The sequence below is a fragment of the Microcebus murinus genome, chromosome 25 (assembly GCF_040939455.1).
Source record: "Microcebus murinus isolate Inina chromosome 25, M.murinus_Inina_mat1.0, whole genome shotgun sequence".
Classification (NCBI taxonomy): Eukaryota; Metazoa; Chordata; class Mammalia; order Primates; family Cheirogaleidae; genus Microcebus; species Microcebus murinus.
In genome coordinates this window covers 25,730,917-25,755,476 of record NC_134128.1, presented here as the reverse complement: position 1 = coordinate 25,755,476, position 24,560 = coordinate 25,730,917, and the positions used below count along the sequence as shown (strand labels likewise).

Below are 24,560 nucleotides of genomic sequence, written 5' to 3'. Positions count from 1 at the left end.
TGCCTGTGATCCTAGCACTCTGGGAGGCCAACGGGGGTGGATCGCTCAAGGTCAGGAGTTCCAGACCAGCCTAAGCAAGAGCGAGACCCCCGTCTCTACTAAAAATAGAAAGGAATTAGCCGGACAACTAAAAATACATATAGAAAAAATTAGCCGGGCATGGTGGCGCATGCCTGTAGTCCCAGCTACTTGGGAGGCTGAGGCAGGAGGATGGCTTGAGCCCAGGAGTTGGAGGTTGCTGTGAGCTAGGCTGATGCCACGGCACTCTAACCAAGGCAACAAAGTGAGACTATCTAAAAAAATAAAATAAAATAAATAAAGTAAATATGTAAAAAAGAAAAATGACCACATATACTATGAAACTTGGTATCATTTTTAAACTGTTTCCGACTTTGGGTTTAATTTGCCCCGAGAGAGGCTGCGCCTCTGGCAGGGAGAACAGAGCTGTGGTCCCGACACAGGCAGCTCCGGACAGAGCCGGGCCAGGCGGCCACACCCACGTGGACCCGAAGGTCGGCCCCGCTTGGCGTGGAGCCAAGTCACCGCAGTTCTCTGAGCAGGTGCCCCCATGTGTCAAACATATGTGATGCTGGGCTGGTGACTGCTGCAAAAGGTCACATATGCAAGACACCCTGTGCAGCGCTCAGCACACGGTCAGAAAGCAGTGACTGGAAATACCGTGTTCCCCCGAAAACAAGACCAACCCATAAAATAAGCCCTGGCCGGATTTCTAAGCATTTGCGCAATAGAAGCCCCACCCCGAAAATAAGACCTAGCGACGGGCGTGGCTGCGCAGGGCATCTGCACAACCCGTGCATGTCGTCGCGGAGCGGGAAAGACGACGAGCAGCCCTTCTCATCTGCCCCGTGAGAGCTCTATGGCTCGACAGGAGAGATCGGGGCCAATGGTTCTAAAGGAAACAGAGTCGCAAGACATTCAGGAAGGAATTCGGGGTTTGGAGAGTGATGATGATGTTCCAGAAGATGATGACTGAACTGTATCTGAATCAATGCAGATGGTTGTATCGTACTTAAAAAAAAAAAAAATAACACATCCCCTGAAAATAAGCCCTAGGGTGTGTTCTTGAGGAAAAATAAATATAAGACCCTGCCTTATTTTGGGGGAAACACGGTGCGTGACCACACCCTCCACCGGGGACAGACACCAGACCTGGTTCACACCCACACACAACATCTGACCTAAAAGCCCCACCCGCACTGAGACTCCGGTCCTCTGGGGGTGGGGCGCCCACAGGTGAGCAGGGCTCACACGTGCATTAAACGTGGCCCCCATCCCTGGAAGACCTGTGCAGGTCGCGATCACACAGAAGGGCACTTAACTTGCAACAAAAGCACTCTGCACAAAAGAACTAAAAATTGATCGCGGCGTGAGCGACGGGTGGATGCTTAGCAACGATCACAATCGCTTTCGCTGGCAGCGGGGAAGCTCCGCGAGGTCACCCTTTTCCTGTAGAGACGCTACAGAGGGGTCATTCCCGGAAGCTCATTTAGAGCAGTCCTTTCCCAGAAATGACATAACCAAGAATTAACAGCGTTGTGTCTCTCTTAAAACCAAAAAGATTAAGACTTCTGATAAAACTCAATCGCAGCCAGCCTCCCGATTCTGAAGGATGCACAGAAAAGTTAAACCAAAGGGGCTGGCGTTTTCTTTTGTCTGTCCTCCGTAACCAGCATATAAAAATTTCAGGCACACAGACAACGTAAGGAACCGTGCAGAGAAATGCCACGTGCCTAGATCTTAGATGTGACGCTCTGGAGGCTGCAGCTGAGAAAGTGAGCAGCCGGAGCCTCCACTGCACCAGGACCAAGGGGGACAGAGCGGAGCCCTCCCCGTGGACACGCTGCTCGGCTGGGAGGGGCGTCACGATCACCCTCCCCAGAACACGGAGCATGGGCTCCTGCCGCGGCCTCAGAGGCCAAGGCCAAGTCCCCAACCTGGAGGCTAAGAGTAAATAATCCTGTAAATCCTAGCACTCTGGGATGCAGAGGCAGGCAGATTGTTTGAGCTCAGGAGTTCGAGACCAGCCTGAGCAAGAGCGAGACCCCCATCTCTACTAAAAAAAAAAAATAGAAATTAGCTGGACAACTAAAAAATATACATATATACATATAAAATTAGCCGGGCATGGTGGCGTATGCCTGTAGTCTCAGCTACCCAGGAAGCTGAGGCAGGAGGATCGCTTGAGCCCAGGAGTTTGAGGTTGCTGTGAGCTAGGCTGATGCCACGGCTCTCTAGCCCGGGCAACAGAGTGAGAGACTCTGTCTCAAAAAAAAAAAAAGAGTAAATAAGCCTCTAGAAGACGCAAGGTCTGTGCTGGAATTGAAAATGCTCCTGGAAACCAAAGATCCCAGTGCTCGTGAGGAGTCTGTGACCACGTGAAAAGCAGACTCCTCTTCGGTTCAAAGAGGACAGTGTCCCCCTCCTCGGAAAGTACTTTAGAAGGACGGAAAAAAGACCAACATGAGGGCAGCTGAAGACGGGCCAGCAGGGGCAATCAGAAAGCGTGTGCTGTAATCTCTGCTTCAGGGAATGTCCGCGTTCTAAATATTGCTCTCATCCCACGGTATCTCTCAAGAGCAAACCCTAAACATCAAAACCGTCGGCATGCCCTATAAATACACACAACGATTATGTGCCCATAATAAATAGAACTTTTTGAACTGTCAAGCATGATCCACCGAGGCCGCAGTCCCTCAGTTTCTGTCCATGCGTGAACACCCCAACCAGCAGCTGTGAGTGACAGGACCCACCCAAGGGGCACTTCTTCCCAACGAGCTCTCTCCAAATCCACGGGAGACGGGATGCTGTCCGACACTTCTAGAAAGTCCCCGTGTGACTGACACACTTTCCGTGAAGTGTGGATGTTATCTAGAATCCTCTTTGTGTCAAACACTAAACTCAGGCAGGGCGCGGTGGCTCACACCTATGATCCTAGCACTCTGGGAGGCCGAGGCAGGCGGATTGCTCGAGGTCAGGAGTTCGAGACCAGCCTGGGCAAGAGTGACACCCTGTCTCTATTGAAAATAGAAATTAGCCAGACAACTAAATATATATAAAAAATTAGCCCGGCATGGTGGCCCATGCCTGTAGTCCCAGCTACTGGGGAGGCTGAGGCAGGAGGATCGCTGGAGCCCAGGAGTTGGAGGTTGCTGTGAGCTAGGCTGATACCACGGCACTCTAGCCCGGGCAACAGAGTGAGACTCTGTCTCAAAAAAATTAAAACAACACTAAACTCAACAAGTCATTAAGGAAGGAGGGAAATTCAAGGCTACTTCCTCTTGCCCCATGTCCACAGTCAGAATTAAGGAGGTTCGCAGGGGAGAAATAGAAAATGAGACATGAAAAGGAAACTCTTAAGATATTCAAATAACCATGGAATGATGCCAGCAACCCATTAGGTATTTTCTCTTCCTAAAACCAGGGGAGAAATTCTAAAATACCAACAGGTATTGTGAGTTCCTTAGTTGTATAGAAGCCAAAATAATAATCCATTGCCATCTACAAAGGAATGGGAGAAAAATTCTATTTCCCTTTCAGGTTAATTTGTGTACAAGTAACTAAGTGAGAAATCCTTAGAGTCTGGGCTCTGAGGTCAACAGCAAAATAACCCCGAGCACCCCAGTTAGAAGATAGAGTGGCTGAATGAATTCAAGAACAAAACTCAGCCTGTAATCCAAGCACTCCGAGAGGAAAAGGCAGGCAGAATGCTCAAGGTCAAGAGTTCGAGACCAGCCTGAGCAAGAGGGAGATCCCATCTCTACTAAAAATAGAAATTAGCTGGACAACTAAAAATATATATATATAAAAATTAGCCGGGCATGGTGGCGCATGCCTGTAGTCCCAGCTACTCAGGAAGCTGAGACAGAAGGATTGCTTGAGCCCAGGAGTCTGAGGTTGCTGTGAGCTAGGCTGATGCCACAGCACTCACTCTAGCCTGGGCAACAGAGCCAGACTCTGTCTCCAAAAAAAAAAAAAAAAAAGAACAAGACCCAGATATGTGCTGCCTACAAGAAATTCACTTCATCTGTAAAGACAGACTAAAAGTGAAGGGAGAAAAAGATATTCACGCAGATGGAAACCAAAGAGTAGCTGCACTTTTCTCAGAGAAGACAGACTTCATGTCAAGACTGTAAAAAGAGACAAGGTCATTATGCAACATAATATTGATAAAGGGGTCAATTCAGCAAGAGGATATAACAATCGTGGGTAGGTACGGACCCAATATCAGAGCGCACAGATACATTCAGCAAGTATCATTAGATCTAAAGAAAAGAGGCAGACTCCAATACGGCAATAGTAAGGGACCTTAACACTCCACTGTCAGCACCAGACAGATCCTCTACACAGAAAATCAACAGAGAAACGTTGGATTTAAACCACACTTTAGACCAAATGGACCTAACAGGTGTTCACATGACATTTCATCCAACAGCTGCAGAACACACATTCTTATCAGCACGTGGAACATGCTCTAGGATGGACCATATGTCAGCCAAAAAATAAGTCTCCAATTTCTTTTAAAGCATCAAAATCATACCAAGCAACTTTTCTGACCACCATGGAATAAAACTAAGGTACTGTGTTTCCCCAAAAACAAGACCTACCCATAACATAAGCCCTAGCAGAATTTCTAAGCATTTGTGCAATAGAAGCCCCACCCCGAAAATAAGACCTAGTGACGGGCGTGGCTGCACAGCGCATCTGCACAACCCATGCATTTTGTCCAGAGCGGGAAAGAAGACGAGCAGCCCTTCTCATCCGCCCCGTCATGACAGCGACTGTTCCAGAGGGGACCGGAAAGGTGCGGGCAGCCCCACCAACAAGGTCGGCTCCCCCTGTCAGGTCCCGGCCACCCTGTGCGTGCTGCAAGCTGAGGTTTGAGGGGAAGATAACACATCCCCTGAAAATAAGCTCTAGAGTATCTTCTTGAGGAAAAATAAATATAAGACCCTGTCTTATTTTGGGGGAAACACAGTATCAATAACAAGAAGAACTTTCAAAACTGTACAAACACATGGAAATAAGCATGCTTCTAAATCACTAATGGGTCAACGAAGAAATAAAGAAGGAAATTTAAAAATGACTTGAAACAAATGAAAACAGAAACACAGAGCATTCCAACACCTATGGAATAAGAACGAAAAGCACTACGGGGGACGTTTATAGCATAAACTCCTACATCAAGGATGTAGAAAGTTTTCAAATAATCAACAATATTCTTCAAGGAGCTAGAATAGCAATAAACCCAATAGCAGTGGAAAGAAAAAAATAATAAAGATCACAGCAGAAATAGATGAGATTAAACTGAGATTTAAAAGAAAAAAAAGACCCAAGAAATAGAAAGTTGGTATTTTGAAAAGAAAAAATTGACAAACCATTAGGTAGGTTAAGAAAAAAGAGAAGGCCGGGCGCGGTGGCTCACGCCTGTAATCCTAGCTCTCTGGGAGGCCGAGGCGGGCGGATTGCTCAAGGTCAGGAGTTCAAAACCAGCCTGAGCAAGAGCGAGACCCCGTCTCTACTATAAATAGAAAGAAACTAATTGGCCAACTGATATATATATAAAAAATTAGCCGGGCATGGTGGCGCATGCCTGTAGTCCCAGCTACTCAGGAGGCTGAGACAGAAGGATCGCTCGAGCCCAGGAGTTTGAGGTTGCTGTGAGCTGGGCTGACGCCACGGCACTCACACTAGCCTGGGCAACAAAGCGAGACTCTGTCTCAAAAAAAAAAAAAAAAGAAAAAGAAAAAAGAGAAAAGACCCAGATAAAATCAGAAATGAAAAAAGACATTACAACGGGCAGAAATAGAAAGATACTACAGAAATAAACAGGATCTTAGAGACTATTGTGAGCTATACATCAAGGAATTGAAAATCTAGAGGAAACAGATAAATCCTGCACATGTACAACCCATCAAGACTGAACCTAGAAGAAAAGAAAGACCTGAAAACAACAAGTTTGAATCAGTAATCAGTCTCCCAACAAAGAGAACCCAAGAACAGATGCCTTCACTGCTGAATGCTACCAATTTTTTTTTTTTTTTTTTTTTTTTGAGATAGAGTCTCGCTTTGTTGCCCAGGCTAGAGTGAGTGCGCGGCATCAGCCCAGCTCATAGCAACCTCAATCTCCTGGGCTCAAGCGATCCTCCTGCCTCAGCCTCCCCAGTAGCTAGGACTACAGGTATGCGCCACCGTACCAGGCTAATTATTTCTCTATATATTAGTTGGCCAATTAATTTCTTTCTATTTATAGTAAAGACGGGGTCTCGCTCTTGCTCAGGCTGGTCTCGAACTCCTGACCTCGAGCAATCCGCCCTCCTCAGCTTCCCAGAGTGCTAGGATTACAGGCGTGAGCCACCGTGCCCGGCCACTACCAATTTTTTTTTTTTTTAAAAAAGAAGTAATATCAATTCTTCTCAATTCCCAAAAAAAACCCCGAAGGGGAGTAAATTCTCCCAAACTCACTGTACAAGGCCGGCATTACCCTAATACCAAAACCAGACCATGACACAATAGAAAAAGGAAACTATAAGCCAACATCCTGGATGAACACAGATGCAAAAATCCTCAAGAAAACATCAGTGAAATTAGCACATGTATGAGAAACACAAATTAAAAAGAATTAAATTTTTTATTAAAAGAAATTTTTAATTTTTTTATAAAATTAAAAATTAAAAAAGCAAACATCAGTAAACTGAATCCAACAATTCATCAGAAAGATCAAACCCCATGATCGAGTGGGCTTTGTGCCAGGAATGCAAGGAGGGGGCCACACTTGCAAATCAATCAACAGGATACACCGATCACATCGACAGAATGAAAGACAAAACCATACGATCATCTCAACAGACGCCTAAAACGCATTTGATAAAATTCAACATCTCTTTATGACAAAAACTCTCAATGAATTATGCACAGAAGGAGCATGCTCAATACAATGAAGGCCATACATGACAAGCCCACAGCTAACCTCATACTAAATGGGGAAAAGCTAAAAGCTTTTTCTCTAAGATCTGCAACAAGACAAGGGTGCCCATTCTCCCCACTCTCAGTCAACTCTGCAAGTCCCGGCCAGAGCGATCAGTCAAGAGAAGAAAACAAAATGCACCCAAATTGGAATGGAGAAAGTCGCGCTGTCCCTCTTTGCACAAGATACGATCCCACATATAAAAAACCTAAAGACTCCAAAAATAAAAAAAATAAATAAAAAACTCTTAGAACTGATGAACAACTCGGCAAAGTTGCAGGATACAAAGATCAGCAGACAAATCAGTAGCATTTCTACACACCAACAATGAACTATTGGGAAAAGAAACCGCAAAGAAAAATCCCATTTACAATAGCCACAAAAAATAAAATACCTAGAAATAAATTTAACCAAGAAGGCGACAGATCTCTACAAGGAAAACTGTAAGACACCAATGAAAGAAATTAACCACTTCGGTACGAGCGTCGACTGTAGCCGACAGCCACAGATGAACGCGCACAGCCGAGCGCCAACTTTAGCCGGCAGCTGTGATATGACTTTTCTAATTTTTCATGTATCAAAATAAAATTGTGAACATTTAAAAATAACGTAATGAAAACATATATGTCTATGTTACCTATTCTGATTTACGTTACAAGTAAAGCAGCCTGTAAAGTGAAACGAGCTTTCGGTGCTTTCAAGCTTTCCTCATCGCACAAGAGCAAAACGGACTTATCGTCAATGCACGGCGCAGACCCCCGTGCGGACCGTGAGTGCCGGCTGTGGGCGAGGCTTCGCGGCCGGTGAGCGCCGTACTGAAGTGGTTAAAGAGGACACACAAACAAGGAAAGGCATCGCATGTTCGTAGATTGGAAATATTAATGTTGTTAAAAATGACCACACTACCCAAAGCAATCTACAGATTTAAGACAATCCTGATCAAAATACCAATGACACTCCACACAGAAATAGAAAAAAAAAAAAAAAAATCTTAAAATTCATATGGAACCACAAAATACCCTGAGTGTCTAAAGCAATCCTGAGTAAAAAGAACTTTCAGGTCAATGTTTTAAGCTTGAGACATCACACACTACCAAACTTCAAAATATACTACAAAAAACAGCATGGTATTGGCATAAAAAAAAAAAAAAAAAAAAAGACACATAGACCAAGGGAACAGAGAACCCAGAAACAAATCCACATATTTATATTATAGTCAACTCGTTTTTGACAAAGTCACCAAGAACATTCATTGGGGAAAAGACAGCCTCTTCGATAAATGGTGCTGGGAAAACTGGATATCCACATGCAGAAGAATGAAGCTAGACCCGAACCTCTCACCATATACAAACACCAACTCAAAATGCATTAAAGACTTAAACATAAGACTGGAAACTGCAGAACTACTAGAAGAAACGTAAGGGAAATGCTTCAGGACATTGGTCTGAGCAAAGATATCATGGATAAGAGCTCAAAAGCAAGGCAAGAAAAGCAAAAACGTACACATGGGAGTCTATCAACTAAAGCTTCTAGATAGCAAAGGAATCAATCAACAGAGTGAAGCAACGGTTTGTGTAATGGGAGAAAACAACTGCAAGCTATTCATCCAGTAAGGAATTAATATCCCAATACACAAGGAACTCAACAGCAAAAACACCAAATATTCCAATTTAACAATGGGCAAATGGGCCAGGCGTGGTGGCCCATGCCTGCAATCCTAGAACTGTGAGGCTGAGGCGGGAGGATCGCTTGAGCTCAGGAGTTCGAGACCTGCCTGAGCAAGAACGAGACCCTCGTTCTCTACTATAAATAGAAAGAAATTAGCCGGGCATGGTGGCACATGCCTGTAGTCCCAGCTACTCGGGAGGCTGAGGCAGGAGGATCACTTGAGCCCAGGAGTTTGAGGTTGCTGTGAGCTAGGCCGACGCCACGGCACTGTAGCCCCAGGCAACACAGTGAGACTCTGTCTCAAAAATTAAAAAAAAAAATGAGCAAATGAACTGAATAGACATCTCTCGAAAGGAAGATATACCAGTGACCAACAGGTATATTAAAAAAATGCTCTACAGATACAGGCTGCTGTCAAAATAAAAAAAAAAAAAAATGCTCAACATCTCCAATCATCATGGAAATGAACATCCAAACCTGCAATGAGGTATCACCTAACTCCTGTTAGAATGACTATCATAAAAAAGACAAAAATAGGCCAGGCGCTGTGGCTCACGCCTGTAATCCTAGCTCTTGGGAGGCCGAGGCGGGTGGATTGCTCAAGGTCAGGAGTTCAAAACCAGCCTGAGCAAGAGCGAGACCCCGTCTCTACTATAAACAGAAAGAAATTAATTGGCCAACTGATATATATATATATAAAAAAAATTAGCCGGGCATGGTGGTGCATGCCTGTAGTCCCAGCTACTTGGGAGGCTGAGGCAGGAGGATCCCTTGAGCCCAGGAGTTTGAGGTTGCTGTGAACTAGGCTGACGCCACGGCACTCACTCTAGCCTGGACAACAAAGTGAGACTCTGTCTCAAAAAAAAAAAAAAAAAAAAAAAAAGACAAAAATATATACTGTTTTTTTTTTTTTTTTTTTTTTTTTTTTTTTCTTCCAAGCACTGTATGTTCTCATATACTGTTTTTAATCTGTGAGTTTGGGGGGAAAAAAAAAGACAAAAAAGTAACGCTGGTGAAGATGTGGAGAAAGAGGAACTCTTATACAGTGGTGGCTGGAATGTAAAACACTGCAGCCTCGATGGAAAACCGTATGGAGGTTCCTCAAGGAACTAAAAACGGACCCCCACCCCTCCCCACCCCCCGTGATCCAGCCGTCCCACTGCAGGTGTGCACCCCAGGGAAAGGGAGTCAGCATGTTCAAGAGCTGCCCACATGCCTACAACTACCGCAGCACCATTCACAGCAGCCACGGCACGGAATTGACCCACGTGGCCATCAGCAGAAGAACGGATCAAGAAAATGTGCAGGCCAGGTGCAGTGGCTCACTCAGGCCTGTAATCCTAGCACTCCGGGATTGCTCAAAGTCAGGAGTTCAAAACCAGCCTGAGCAAGCGCAAGACCCCGTCTCTACTATAAGTAGAAAGAAATTGATTGGCCAACTAATATATACATAGGAAAAATTAGCTGGGCATGGTGGCGCATGCCTGTAGTCCCAGCTACTGGGGAGGCTGAGGCAGGAGGATCGCTTGAGCCCAGGAGTTTGAGGTTGCTGTGAGCGAGGCTGATGCCATGACACTCATTCTAGCCTGGACAACAGAGTGAGACTCTGTCTCAGAAAAAAAAAAAAAAAAAAAAGAAGAAGAAACTGTGGCACACACACAAGGGAATACCATTCAGACATTAAAAAAAAAAAAAAAAAAAAAAGGATGAAGCCCTGTCATTCGTGGCAACATGGATGAGCCTGGGGGACGTGCTGTTGAGTGAAGTCAGGCACAGGAAGATAAAAATGCTGCGCGTCTCACTCATCAGAAAGCTTAAAGCACTAACCTGGTAGACATGGACAGTGTAGCAGGGTTACCAGGGACTGGGGAGGGAGGGAGGGGCAGGACACGAAACTACATCCAGGTTGGGAGAATAAATTCTAGCATTCCAGAACAACAGTGTGACTATGGCTAACAACAATTTATTGTTTTTTGATTTTCGCGTTTGTATTTGAGACAGAGTCTCACTCTGTAGCCTGGGCTAGAGTGCCGTGGCGTCAGCCTCGCTCACAGCAACCTCAGACTCCTGGGCTCAGGCAATCCTCCTGCCTCAGCCTCCCGAGTAGCTGGGACTACAGGCATGTGCCACCACGCCCGGCTAAATTTTTATATATATTTTTAGTTGTTCAGCTAATTTCTTTCTATTTTTTAGTAGAGACGGGGTCTCACTCAGGCTGGTCTCGAACTCCTGAGCTCAAGCAATCCTCCCGCTTCGGCCTCCCAGAGTGCTGGGATGACAGGCGTGAGCCACCACGGGTCTGACCAACAATTTATTGTTGATTTTCAAACAGTTAGAAGAGAGAGTTTTGTATGTTCCCAACATCAAGAAACGATAAATATTTGAGGTGATGAATCTGCTAATTACCGACTTAACCATTATACAATGTATATCTGTGTTGAAATATCACACTGTACCCCATAAATGTGTACAATTATGTTGTCAATTAAAAATAACAACCACTCGAATGCTATTTCTCATTTGGCCGTTGTAGACTGAGCCATCTCCAATAAGACTATGGTCACTTTAGCTAAAAGCAAAATGAAACATCAAGAAAACCACCGCTGCACCAGGTCTCCTGTTTCCAGGATAGCCCTGTGTGACCCAGGACTGCAACAGTAACCGCGGGCCTGAGAGCTATTGCATCTGCAACAAAGTTTCAACCTTGGCCAGGCTGATACAGCTACCTCCTTGCACAGGTGTGCTTTAATGACTTACATTGTGTCGAATTGCCCCTTGCTTAAATAGCTCCTTAAAGATGACTCTGTATGACTAAATCCCAACAGCTCATTAGCATCCATTATGTTCTCCAAAGCAAATAAAAACAGAGGATGTTTTCAAAGCCTGATAATGTTCTCCTAAGAGTCTAGCACAACCAGCCGCTCAAGAGGCAACTGCACCCTGTTGCTTTGTGTTGCTTCTAAGATAGTTACTGACTGCACATAATCGAAGCCTTAATTTCTGTGCTGCCGTTAGGTTCACCTAGGCTGGGGAGACTTCAAAGTCTATCTCTGATTTTTATTTTAAAAGAAAAAGCCAGACCGGGCACGGTGGCTCACGCCTGTAATCCCAGCACTCTGGGAGGCCAAGGCGGGAGGATCGTTTGAGCTCAGGAGTTCAAGACCAGCCTGAGCAAGAGCGGAACCCCGTCTCTACTGGGGAAAAAAAAATAGAAATTATCTGGACAACTAAAAAATATACGGAAAAAATTAGCCAGGCGTGGTGACGCATGCCTGTAGTCCCAGCTACTCGGGAGGCTGAAGCAGGAGGATCACCTGAGCCCAGGAGTTTGAGGTTGCTGTGAGCTAAGTTGACACCACGGCACTCACTCTAGCCTGGGCGACAGAGTGAGACACTGCCTCAAAATAAATAAATAAAACAAAACAAAAAAAAAAAAAAAAGAAGGCCAAGCGCGGTGGCTCAGGCCTGTAATCCTAGCACTCTGGGAGGCCGAGGAGGGCAGATTGCTCAAGGCCAGGAGTTCGAAATGAGCTCTGAGCAAGAGGGAGACCCCATCTCTACTGTAAATAAAAAGAAATTAATTGGCCAACTAATATATATAGAAAAAATGAGCCGGGCGTGGTGGCGCATGCCTGTAGTCCCAGCTACTAGGGAGGCTGAGGCAGGAGGATCGCTTGAGCCCAGGAGTTTGAGGTTGCTGTGAGCTAGGCTGACTCCACGGCACTCATTCTAGCCTGGGCAACAGAATGAGACTGTCTCAAAAAAATAAAAAATATAAATATAAATAAATAAATAAATAAAAAGAAGAGGCTGCCGCTCGTGGGGGCTGCGCTTTCCCTTGTCTCCTCCCCCACGCTTCCCCGAAGCCCTACAGCCTCGCCTCACCTGGCCAGGCCGCTGAGGCAAGGAAAGACGCGGGCCCAGGCCGTGCAGGGAAGCTCTGCCCCAGCGGACGGCACCTGAGGGAAAGGGTGGATATTCCCAGCAGGGCTGCGACTCACCCCATCCGGCCCTCGCTGCACTCCTGGAGGCGGGTTTCGCTAACCCCACTTGCACGGCGGGGGAACCCCGAGACGAGGCCCGGGACGTTCAGGACACCCCTCAGCCGGGTGGCTCCCCGCTGGGTGGACAACGCAGGGGTCCAGCCCAGGGAACCGGGTCCGGGCACAGACTCCTCGAAACGGAACCAGAAAGACCCACGGGGGTCACGGGGCACAGGAGAAGGTCACCCACACGCTAAAAGCCGACCTTTGTGCTTTCAAGCCCCAGGCGTTCTGTGCTTTAAGCATCCAAGCCCCACCTCAAGCCAACGGGCCTCGTGCCAACCAGCCAATAGGAGATCACCCGCCCCTCCCCCGCAGCACCAGGCCTCGCACCTGCGCACCTGCTCCTGGCCGCACCTGCCATCCTATCAGCCTCCTCACTAAGCTGCATTCTGCCAACACCTGGGCAATTTTAGCACTAACATAACTAGCCATGGTCAATCCGCAATTAACAACCCACTTTGTATCATTTTGCTCATTAAGAAACACCCAGAATCTTCCAACAAGGTTTTTATTTATTTTTTTTTGAGACAGAGTCTCACTCTGTTGCTTGAGCTAGAGTGCCGTGGCGTCAGCCTCGCTCACAGCAACCTCGAACTCCTGGGCTCAAGCGATCCTCCTGCCTCAGCCTCCCGAGTAGCTGGGTCTACAGGCATGTGCCACCATGCCTGGCTAATTTTTTCTGTATATATTTTTAGTTGGCCAATTAATTTCTTTCTATTTTTAGTAGAGACGGGGGTCTTTCGCTCTTGCTCAGGCTGGTTTCGAACTCCTGACCCTGAGCACTGATCCTCCCGCCTCGGCCTCCCAGAGTGCTGGGGTTACAGGCGTGAGCCACCTCGCCCGGCCCCACCACGGTTTAAAAGGGACACAGTTTACAATTCCATTCTCGTTTCGGGTAAACCAGCCCACAAAAATCTGTTCTGCCCCCTTGACACTTCCTTAGAAAGACGGTCAAGGTAAACCCACACCGCTCCCACCTTTACAGGTGTAAGCGAACTTCAGTTTGATGAGAAAAGAGGCAGGGACATCAAACGGATTGGAAAGGGTTGCTCTGCTTGCCAAGAGCCGAGGCTCCGCCTCAACCCAGGAGGTGACAGGAGGCCCATGCACAGACGCCTGACACGCTGGGAATTAGGGTGTCCTGACCCGGTAGTTTCACCTATTCTGGAGGATGACCCGAGGGCCTCATTTCATGTAGCAGATTGCAAAACTGCTGCAATAATAAAGCGGACGGAATTTTGTGCTGATGTTTGTTGCAGAAGCCTGTGGGCCCAGACAGACCTCGTGCCAAGCCCACCTCTGGGTGCTCCCACCAGGCTGCGCCGAGCCTGAGTAAGTCAAGGTGGGGCGGGGCCCAAACTGAGGTTGATGACAACAGGGACTGAGGGATTGGGTCTCTGCAAAACCGACCGAGAGGGAAACCCCGTACGGTGGCTGGTGGCGGTTGTGCAGCAGTGAAGGGCTAGGGCAAAGAATCTCAGGCCAAGGATGTCATCAAAGTACTTCAAATGCAAGAAATATGTGTTCAAAATAATAATAATAAACAGTACTGGCTAGGAATTCTGGGGGACATGGGTCTCCCATCTCCAAAGTCATTTTTATTTTTATTTTTTTGGAGACAGAGTTTCAGTCTGTTGCCCAGGCTAGAGTGAGTGCCGTGGCATCAGCCTCCCTCACAGCAACCTCAAACTCCTGGGCTCAAACGATCCTCCTGCCTCAGCCTCCCCAGTAGCTGGGACTACAGGCATGCACCACTGTGCCCGGCTAATTTTTTCTCTATATATTTTTAGTTTGCCAATTAATTTCGCTCTATTTTTAGTAGAGACGGGGGTCTTGCTCTTGCTCAGGGTGGTCTGGAACTCCTGACCTTGAGCAATCCTCCCGCCTTGGCCTCCCAGAGTGCTAGGATGACAGGCGTGAGCCACCAAGCCCGGCCTGTGTTATGAGCTCCACTCTGGTGACTGTGCAGTCTATCTCTCTGCACAGAAGTGAGCATCTGGAAGACAAGTCTCCTTCCTCCTCTTCCCAAGGGTGAGAGCCCCAGGCTGGTGCACTTGGCATGGCCCTGGCTGTAAGCTGTGTCCGTGGACATCCCCCTGGTACCTGCCTCGGACCTGCTGGGAGCTGGGGCACAGGTGACCCAAAGAGACAAAGTCTCTCTGCTTGCAGAATAGTGAGGGTACGGTCTTCCACTCTGTGAGTGCTAAGAGCACTGAGCAGGTATCCGACAAGGGCTTGTTAAATGAGTAAATAATATGATATAGTCGTGCACTCTGACCTCCCATCTGCTGATCGTGGGCTTCAAACCACCCTATTTCTGGAGCAAGACGGCTGCCCTGCAGGACAAAGTTCGTGTTTCCCTCCTCTGCCCCAAGCAATATGCTGAGGTGATTCCAGCCCTGACTCTGTAATTAACCTCAGGGAGTCACAATGTTCTCAGAATCAAGCACATGTTCAACGTGACTTAAGAAAACAATGTCGGGGCAGACCCGGGGCCTCACGCCTGTCAGCCTAGCACTCTGGGAGGCCGAGGCGGGAGGATCGCTCGAGGTCAGGAGTTGGAGACCAAGTCTGAGCAAGAGAGAGAGCCCCTGTCTCTACTAAAAATAGAAACTAATTGGCCAACTAAAATATATATAGAGAAAAAATTAGCCGGGCATGGTGGCCCACGTTTGTAGTCCCAGCTACTCGGGAGGCAGAGGCAGGAGGATCGCTTGAGCCCAGGAGTTTGAGGTTGCTGTGAGCTAGGCTGATGCCATGGCATTCTAGCCTGGCCAACAGAGTGAGACTCTGTCTCAACAAAAAAGAGAACAATTCCAGGAAAAGGGGTAGTTGGCCACCATCCTCCTCAAATCTACAAACCGTTCAGCTCAGGCCCTGCCTTAAATCATGTGAAACCTTCCAGTCAAGCACCCAGATTTTCATTAGAGGGAAGAAAACTACACCAAACACCAGCAAGAAATGGTCAAATAAAATGAGATATGTCAACCCAAAGGTTAAAAATCATAACAATGAAGGTAAAATGATACAAAATTATATGGATGTCAAGACTCAAACTATTTTAAAGTTAAAATGATCTTAATAATAGAGACAAAGACTGGAAGAGGTCATACGTTTCCATAAATTTTTTTTTATTTTGCAATTGTTAATGTTATATTATTTCTCTAATAAATAAAATAGAGAAAAACATGTGATTGAGGAACCAGGTGATTCCGTTAAAAAGATCAACTGGGCCAGACAAGGTGGCTCACACCTGCAATCCTAGCATTCTGGGAGACTGAGGCAGGAGGATCACTCAAGGTCAAGAGTTTGAAACCAGCCTGAGCAAGAGCGAGACCCCGTCTCTACTATAAATAGAAAGAAATTAATTGGCCAACTAATATATATAGAAAAAAATTAGCCGGGCATGGTGGCGCGTGCCTGTAGTCCCAGCTGACTGGGGAGGCTGAGGCAGGAGGATGGCTTGAGCCCGGGAGTCTAAGGTTGCTGCAAGCTAGGCTGACGCCACGGCACTCACTCTAGCCTGGGCAACAAAGCGAGACTCTGTCTCAAAAAATAAAATAAAATCAATGACCCAACTGGATTCTGAAGAAGAAGTCCAGAGAGGTTGAGTGCGCATTCCTTTGGCACACTGAGCCCCAAACCCTCATGCCACACCGGCCGGGTGGCCGGGTTCCCAAGCAGAGTCTTCTCCTCAAGAGCAATATTTATCACGACCAAGGACAAGTGGATGCAATTACTTCTTTTGAGACAGGACAAGTTTTTGCGTGACCCTCAGCAGAAAAGCACAGAGCTCTAGCAACAAAAGAGAAGGCAATCTTCGTCTAAAACCAATCATAAAAGAAGGAAAATTAAAGCTGGCAGCGTGGAAGTGGAGGTGTGAGGAAGTGGAACGAGGGAAGAACGCCAGCCCAATAAAACATGGTCAGAAACCAACCACATCACCCAAGAGGCAAGCCTTCCACATCACAAAAGACAAAATGTTCCCCATTTTGCAAGGGGGGGGAGACAAATACCAATATGCAAAACTAAGTCAAATGACTGTCACCAAGATCTTGCCTTTTTTTTTTTAAGTGTCTGAGTAATTTGAGGAAGAACTAGAAATGATCTTAATAATATGACTAGGACCTGAACCAGTGAGTCACTGGATATGCATGGCACCAACAGTGAGAGCATTCAATACGCTGTCTTTGCAATTCAGAAGAATGCTACAACTCATCCTATAAATCACTGCTTTTAAAAAAAAAAAAAGAAAAAATCAGTTCTAAAAAAAGAGACAACCCGTTTGAAAAAGGCTGGGAGGAGGAAGACCAAAAGTGACTCATAACATCCAACAGCCTGTAGCCTCCAAACCATAACAAGGACATCAAACTACGGGTCCAGTAGGAAACGAAACACACAGCCTGCTACAACTTCGCCCTCGGAAAGCTCAGATCTAAGCGGCGTGACTGCCGCTCCGCAAACATCCTTATTAGCATTTGGAGCAACCTCCCAGATCTGTGCCTCCAGTGTGTGTGTGTGTGTGTGTTTACTCTCCCTGCTTCCTGGCTGAATTTGCCATCAACAATTATTCATCCAAAAAAGAACATTAGGATCAAATTATTTTAATAACTCTGAAGAACTCTTAAAAAATCCAAGTCCTCACATTTATGCACCAAAACTCCCACATATCAATGCTGCCATTTTGTAAGTATATATATGTATATATTATTATTATTTTTTTTTAGACAGAGTCTCACTCTGTTGTCCGGGGCTAGAGTGCCGTGGCATCAGCCTAGCTCACAGCAACCTCCAACTCCTGGGCTCAAGTGATCCTCCTGCCTCAGCCTCCCAAGTAGCTGGGACTACAGGCATGCGCCACCCTGCCCGGCTAATTTTTTCTATATATTTTTAGTTGGCCAATTAATTCCTTTCCATTTTTAGTAGAGATGGGGTCTCGCTCTTGCTCAGGCTGGTTTCGAACTCCTGACCTCGAGCGATCCTCCCACCTCGGCCTCCCAGAGTGCTATGATTACAGGCGTGAGCCACCACCCCCGGCCTATAAGTGTATTTTTTAAAAACACAGGTAACAATATTTTTAAATGTATCATGCCGAATACTCCCATTTCATTCAGCATAATCCTTGCAGTCATCTGTGACAACTGTCAGACAGATGGAACAAGGTAAAACTTTGATAGATTTAAGGCCTGACTCCACGAAGTAGCTCTATACAGCACCACAGCTATTGTCTTCCTCAATCTATGGGTCCATTCCTCCCTCCCCTTACTCAACTGCAACAAATTATGAATGAGGCTGGGAAGGAAAACATTATTTTCAAACATTTGTTTTCCAGAGTAAACTATTTCCTTTCAATGAAAATAATGTGTACCAAGTTCAAGTGGCATCAGAAACGCCCAGGTACCCTCTGCCTGCTTTCGGAGGTGGCCCTAAGAGTCAAATGTGAGCTCAGGTGTGGGTCTAGCAATGGGACCACCAAGGAACGTGCAGGTGATGGAGGAGGTGGGGATAGAACTCGAGTTCTAGAGGGAAGCCCATCTGTGCTCTTGTGCCGAAGAGCCCTGAGAACGCCACCCCCAAAGTCTCACAAACCTTCCAACTGGCCATCTTTTTAAGATTTCTCTCTTTGGGGCCAGGTGCGGTGGCTCACACCTGTAATCTTAGCACTCTGGGAGGCCGAGGCGGGAGGATCGTTTGAGCTCAGGAGTTCGAGACCAGCCTGAGCAAGAGAAAGACCCCGTCTCTACCAAAAATAGAAAGGAATTAATTGGCCAAGTAAAAATATATAGAAAAAAACAATAGCCGGGCGTGGTGGCACATGCCTGTAGTCCCAGCTACTCGGGAGGCTGAGGCAGAAGGATTGCTTGAGCCCAGGAGTTGGAGGTTGCTGTGAGCCAGGCTGACGCCACGGCACTCTAGTACAAGCAACAGAGCGAGACTCTGTCTCAAAATAAAAAAGAGAGAAATTTCTCTCTTTGGGCGACAGGAATGTGTAAGCTAAGCGTAAACGCTCATCTACATCATGAAAAGAAAGGACTGGTTCCCTGCCTCGCACACAGAGGAGGACCGACTTTATTTCAGTGAGCTTTCACCCCCTTCTTCTTCCAGCAGTTTCACACTCACTGAGAAAATGTTAAGTTGGACTCTATTATGGAACATAACTATTAATAATAGCTGAAGTAATCTGGTATATTATTATCAGGGAAGCAAAGCATGAACTGAATAACTCCCATTAGCGCGCAAGTTAACAAGTGGGCAGGCGTGTGACGTACGAACAACTAAAAAGCCACACATTACAAAGCGGAGCCTACATGGTTTAAAAAGACTTCCCTTTTCCAAAAACCAAACGGTTCTCACAGGCTGAGGCAGTTGTCTTGAGTTCCATCAAAATGAGAATTCGGCCATTCCCAAAGTTGTGGGAAACAGCTCCTTCTGCAGATCCAAATCCGGTGTTGGAAGAACATGCACCGCCCCCAAAATCAGCGATCAGTTAACAGAGAAACTTAGTTCCTATGTTTCAAGCAACCACTGAATTTTTTTTTTTTTTTTTTTTTTTTAATAAGACAAGAGTCTGGGAGCCGGGCGCGGTGGCTCACGCCTGTAATCCTAGCTCTCTGGGAGGCCAAGGCGGAAGGATCGCTTGAGGTCAGGAGTTTGAAACCAACCTGAGCAAGAGCGAGACCCAGTCTCTACTAAAAAAAAAAAATAGAAAGAAATTAATTGGCCAACTAACAATATATAGAAAAAATTAGCTGGGCATGGTGGTGTATCCCTGTAGTCTCAGCTACTCGGGAGGCTGAGGCAGGAGGATTGCTTGAGTCCAGGAGTCTGTGGTTGCTGTGAGCTAGGCTGACGCCAAGGCACTCTAGCTCGGGCAGCAGAGCGAGACTCTGTCTCAAAAAAAAGGACAAGTGTCTGTCTTTATTGGGAAGTTTTCTGTGATCTCTCCAATTTGCCTGGCATTTCCATTTAAAGTTTCTCCTTAAGCCACATGATGTTTATTCACTCATTAATGAAATTCTTTTTAGGACTTTTTAAAGCCAAACAGAAAACGCACAATTCCAAGAGGCAAGAATGTAGGTGAGAGAAGGGAAGGAAGGTTCATCTGGGGAAAGGAGAGAAAGAAAAGAACCACCAACCCCTGGCCTGCTGCGTGGCCCCCAGCCCGGCTCCCACTCAGCCCCCAGTGTGAGCAGGTCTACACGGCCTGACCCCACACAAGTGAGCTCATCCTGATGGGACTGGAGGTTGTTGGTACTCACAGGGTGGGGGGGAGGGGTTGTCACCCCATCTGCCCACAGAAAGCTCCTGCATTTGCTGATAGCTGTTCCCGGAGGGGCAGGGAGCTCAGGGCAGGCAGCGGCAAGAAAGAGGCGGCAGCAGAGAAGGAGTGAGAATCTGAGTTCTGCAGCCAGGAAGCCAATCTGCAACCCCTCACCAAGCAGAAAACAACCCAGTGAAATAAGAACAACACTACTGTCTGCAAGAGCACTCGGTGGACAGTGCAAACCCAAACTGGACCAGTGTCCAGAAATGTAGAAAACATACAACTCACTAAAGCCTGGCAGCCCACACAAAAACTGTAAGGGTATTAATATTCTCCTTTCTTTCCTTTTCTTTTTTTTTTTTTTCAATCTATGTTATGTGCTTCGAATGGAATTTTTCCCCATCCTCCTCTGTAAGAAGTCAGCATTGGAAAATCCACATGTTTCTACAATATTTTCTGATACTTTAATATACAATGATGATGACCGGCTTAAAGAAGCCTCTCCACCTGAATTTTTTTTAGATTAAAGATAAGATGTGAAAGCAACATATTGAAACAATTCAGCACTAACACTGTTTTCCAGTTTTCACTTTGAAAGCGGATATGTACGTTGCGGAGTTTTTTTTGTTGTTTTTTTTTTTTTTTTTAAGTTCTACAACGTAAAGAGACGCTGGGATTCTTGATCCTTCAGTTCTGGGTTTCCTATTAAGCAATACTAGAAAACAAGGTGATTCTGCTGATCTGTGCCAGTAAAACTATTATTCTATGTGGTTTCAAGACATAAAACTCCAAATGACCTGAAGGCACAGCTACATAAACTCAATGTGGACAAAGCCACACTTCAAAATAAATATTTGCTAAAATGAAGATGAGTGACACAGCTACGGACCGAGCAGCGGGGACTGAGGTTTCATCCTTAAGTGCTCAGGTGAGGTCTCAGCAAGGCGTATGCAGAAAGAAAACAATACTGGGCTTCCCGCGTGTAAACACAGTGGCTTTTCCATCCTCTGGGCGGCAAGAACTTATCACTCACCCTCCGAGAGAGAGAGAGAGACCACTGCTGGTGACAGGTGAGTGGCGTCACCTAAAAAGGCCTCTGCTCTGAACGCAGGGGGACACAAGCTCCCAGGTGTCACTCGGGCCAGGAACAAGTGTGAGCCGACTTCCGACCGGGCAGTGAGCGGAGGTGGGCCCTGCGGGCAGGCTGGGTGGCCCACGCTTTGCACACAGGGGGGAGAGTGACACTCAGGTTTGTGTCATGCAGACAGGGCAGTGGTCCCTGTCCTCAGGTAGGGCATGGCCAGGGTGCTGTGTAAATGGGGAAACCGGGGTGCCGTGGACCAGCGACTCCAGGGACGAAATCTACCCTGAGGCTGACAACAGCAAACCACATGGGAAGGTTTCCTAACAGGTATTTGATACGGTCAGACACACCTGCCCACGCTGCACACTTTACCTGCCGGCTTTCGTCTAAGGCTGTCCCCACCTGCATCCTGCCCTAGGTCCTCTCCGGGGCGGGCCATGCGCCCCCGTCACCCTGGCTCCTCAGGGTGGCCACTGCCACTCTCCTGGCCACCGCCGTTCCAGGTTCCCGGGCGCCAGGTGAGCGCCTCGCGCAGCCCCACGTCTGAAACCGGGAAGTAAAAGGACGTGCAGGCCACGGAGACCTGCGAAGGCAGCCGACCCCACCACACGGCCCACGTCTCTGCCGCCCGCCTCGCCCTCAAAGTGTTAAAAGGGAAAACATAAACTCGACATCGGCTCCTCCCCGCCGATGAAATTTGGCACGAATGGCTTCACTTTCTGGCTGCCGGCCCTCACAAAACCGTTACCGAAAAAAAAAAAGTTCGCCATGCCCAACTGCTCCAAATATAAACGCGAGCCGCGCCGGCCCACCCCCACCGCGCGTAACCGCGGCGGCCTTCCCTGGCCCAGCCGGTGGCTCCTAAACGTACATTAAACCCTTGCACATTTTGGAACTTCGGTGGGGGTTTTTTTGTGGGTTTTTTTTTAAAGACCTCGCCAAACCCGACCTGAAACTTATGACAGTCGAGCACATGACCACCACCATTAGGAGCAAATGAGAGCGCGTCCACACCACTCGTGAACCCGCGGTAACGAATCTGTCACAAACCCGAAATCTGACACGACGGGAGCCGGGCAGGAAACCGGCCTAGGGGAGGAGGTTTTGCGATCACCGTGCCCAACCTCCCCATCGCGACGCGCACGAACAATACCCGGCGGTGCCCTCCTCCGGGCCGTGACAGCGGGGCGCAGGCCAGGGCGCCCCAAACCCCGGGATCAGACCCCAAAGTCCAGCGGCAAGTTTCGCACCCGCGCAAGGCCGGGCAGCGGCAAGGCCGCCCCGCAGCCGCTGCGGCAGCAAGGACGCGGCGCTCCCCGCCAGGGCAGAGCGCACCGGCAAGGCCGCCGGCCCGCGCTCGCTCGCTCGCCGCGCCCCACGCTGCGCCCAGGCCCCGCCGCAGCGCGGAGGGGTCGCCGCACGGCCGCGGCGGGGCCGGGAGGGCGGGGGCCGCGCCGCACACGCGCCCGGCCCGGGGACGCACCTCGCCCGCCCCGGCCCGGGGGCCACCACGCGGCGCCGCGTCCCCACGCCCAGGCCCGCGCCCCCCGGCCCCGGCCCCGGCCCTCCCAGGGACAGCGCGGGCCGCGGGCACGGCTCGGGCGGCAGGAGGACGGGCGGGGGCCCTGGTTACCTTCCGACAGCTCCAGCTCCAGCTCGGCCAGCCGGGCCCTCACCTCCAGCGGCAGGGCCATGCCCTCCAGGCTGCGGTCCGCCATGCTCGCCGGCCCGCGCGGCCTCCCTTTGTTCGCAGGCGGCGGTCTCGGCCGCTCCTCGCGCCCAGCGGAACCGCACCGAGGAGGCGGCGGCGGGCGCGGGCGCGGGCGGCCGGCGGCGGGCGCGCAGGGACCTCCCTCCTCCCTCGCGCCTGCTCCGCGCGGCCCCGCCACGGCGGCCTCGCGCGCGCCCCCCACGCGGCCCGCCCGCCCCGCGCGCGCTCGCGGCCCCGCGCCTCGGCCGCCGCGGCCCCGGCCCCGCCCGCCCTGCCGCGGGAGCGCCGCCGCGCGCGCACCGGGAGGAGCGCGCGGGAGGGGAGGGGCACGCGGCGGCGGGGGCGCGCGGCAGGGGAGGGGCGCGCGGGGCGGGGGCGCGCGGCGGGGGAGGGCCGTCCCGGCCACGCGCGGGCTCCCCGGGTCCAGCGGGGGCCTCCGGGCCGGCCCGCGCCTCGCCGCCCCCTGGCTGAATGCGAAAAACGGCTTCCGTAGCGCGGCTTCGCGTGCACGCCGCGACTTGGAGCGTCTGGGTCTTTGAGGGCTGATTTTTTCTTAATGAATAGTTTTGGAGCGGGAGAGGGGGTACCAGACTGGAAGTTTCCCATTCTGCATCTGGAACCGACTAGCGTATGACCTTGAGCCACCCCCCACCCCCACCCCTCCTTGGCTGGGCTTCGCGGTGCCCACCTGCGAAAGCGCGCGGAGAAGCAGGGTCGCGTCACCCCAAACCCCGCTCAGCCACTCCGTCCTCGCCCCCGGCCCTTCTCGGCCTGGGGCCCCCAAGGCTGCGGCCTCCCTCTCGCCCACGACCCCCCAATGCCACCTGCGTGTCCTTTCCCGTGGGGATGTCGCCTCGCGCCCCGGGAGGGGGGACGCCCTCTGCATGGCAGAAGCCAAGTCTGCACCTCTAGGCCTGGCCGACCCGGGAGGCCCGTTTGGGCGTCACCTAGATGCCCTCCCAGCCCAACTCCACAAACCCACACGTAAGCCCTCTTGCGCTCCTGTTACTATCGAACCCACTTCTAATAACTGCCACCATTTCCCTACTTGTCCAGGAGGGACTCACCTGTGGCTTCGTCTCCCCGGGTGCTCGCAGGTCCTCCTGAGCCTGCAGCACCAAACCATCTGGCCTCCTTTTCCTTCCTAGATGGGCTTGTCCCAGGCCACACCTCGCTCATGCCTGCAGCTTCCTAAGACCTCCCGCAGGTTCCACACCACCCACTGGACAACCGCCGGCGCAGGTGCCCAGGCACAGCGCCGCCATGCGCCCCCTTGGAGCCGGGTGTGGTGCGGGGCTGCATTGTCCACTAAATGCAAGCCCCTCTCCCCACCCAGCCAGGTCTCCCTTGCCCTCCGGCACTCCGCAGCACCTCTGCCCCAGGTGCTCTGCATCCCGGAGAGCCCGCCCACACCTGCCCACACCTGTCCACACCTGCCCACTGCAGCCCACTGCAGCCCTAAGACCAACTCCAGAAAATCTCCCACCTCCCTTGTGGTCCTCCCAGCACTAACTGCCCCTGTCGTACCTGGTCTTTTGTTTACCTTCCTCCTTAGCCCCAATGTAAGCTCCTTGTGGACAAAGACCAAGCCTCATGCACCTTCGTATGTCCGGTTGATTTAAGTGGAGACAGGTTAGAGAGTTGTTGGCGTTTCCCGTGGGAATCTGTCTTTCCTGTGCAGAGCTGGGAGAGAGAAGCCGCCACTGACAGAGCAGAGTGCGGAAACCACGTGCAGAAGCCCGAGCTTCCCGCCGTGAGCCCGGCGCTACCACCTGGTGTGTGTCCGCTGTGTTGTCTTCAGC

At 49.5% G+C, this 24,560-nt stretch overlaps 1 protein-coding gene across 4 annotated transcripts in view; it reads right to left on the bottom strand.

Moving 5' to 3' along the window:
• Window positions 1–22,926, bottom strand: part of DIP2C (disco interacting protein 2 homolog C) — a 187,091-nt gene extending 164,165 nt beyond the window's left edge. For all 4 annotated transcript variants that reach the window (XM_075997603.1, XM_075997604.1, XM_075997605.1 and 1 more), the window contains exon 1: window positions 22,681–22,926. In XM_075997603.1, the coding sequence (XP_075853718.1) occupies window positions 22,681–22,765 (85 nt within the window). In that variant the 5' untranslated portion in view covers window positions 22,766–22,926. The remainder of the gene's footprint in view (window positions 1–22,680) is intronic.
• Window positions 22,927–24,560: the final 1,634 nt, after the last annotated feature.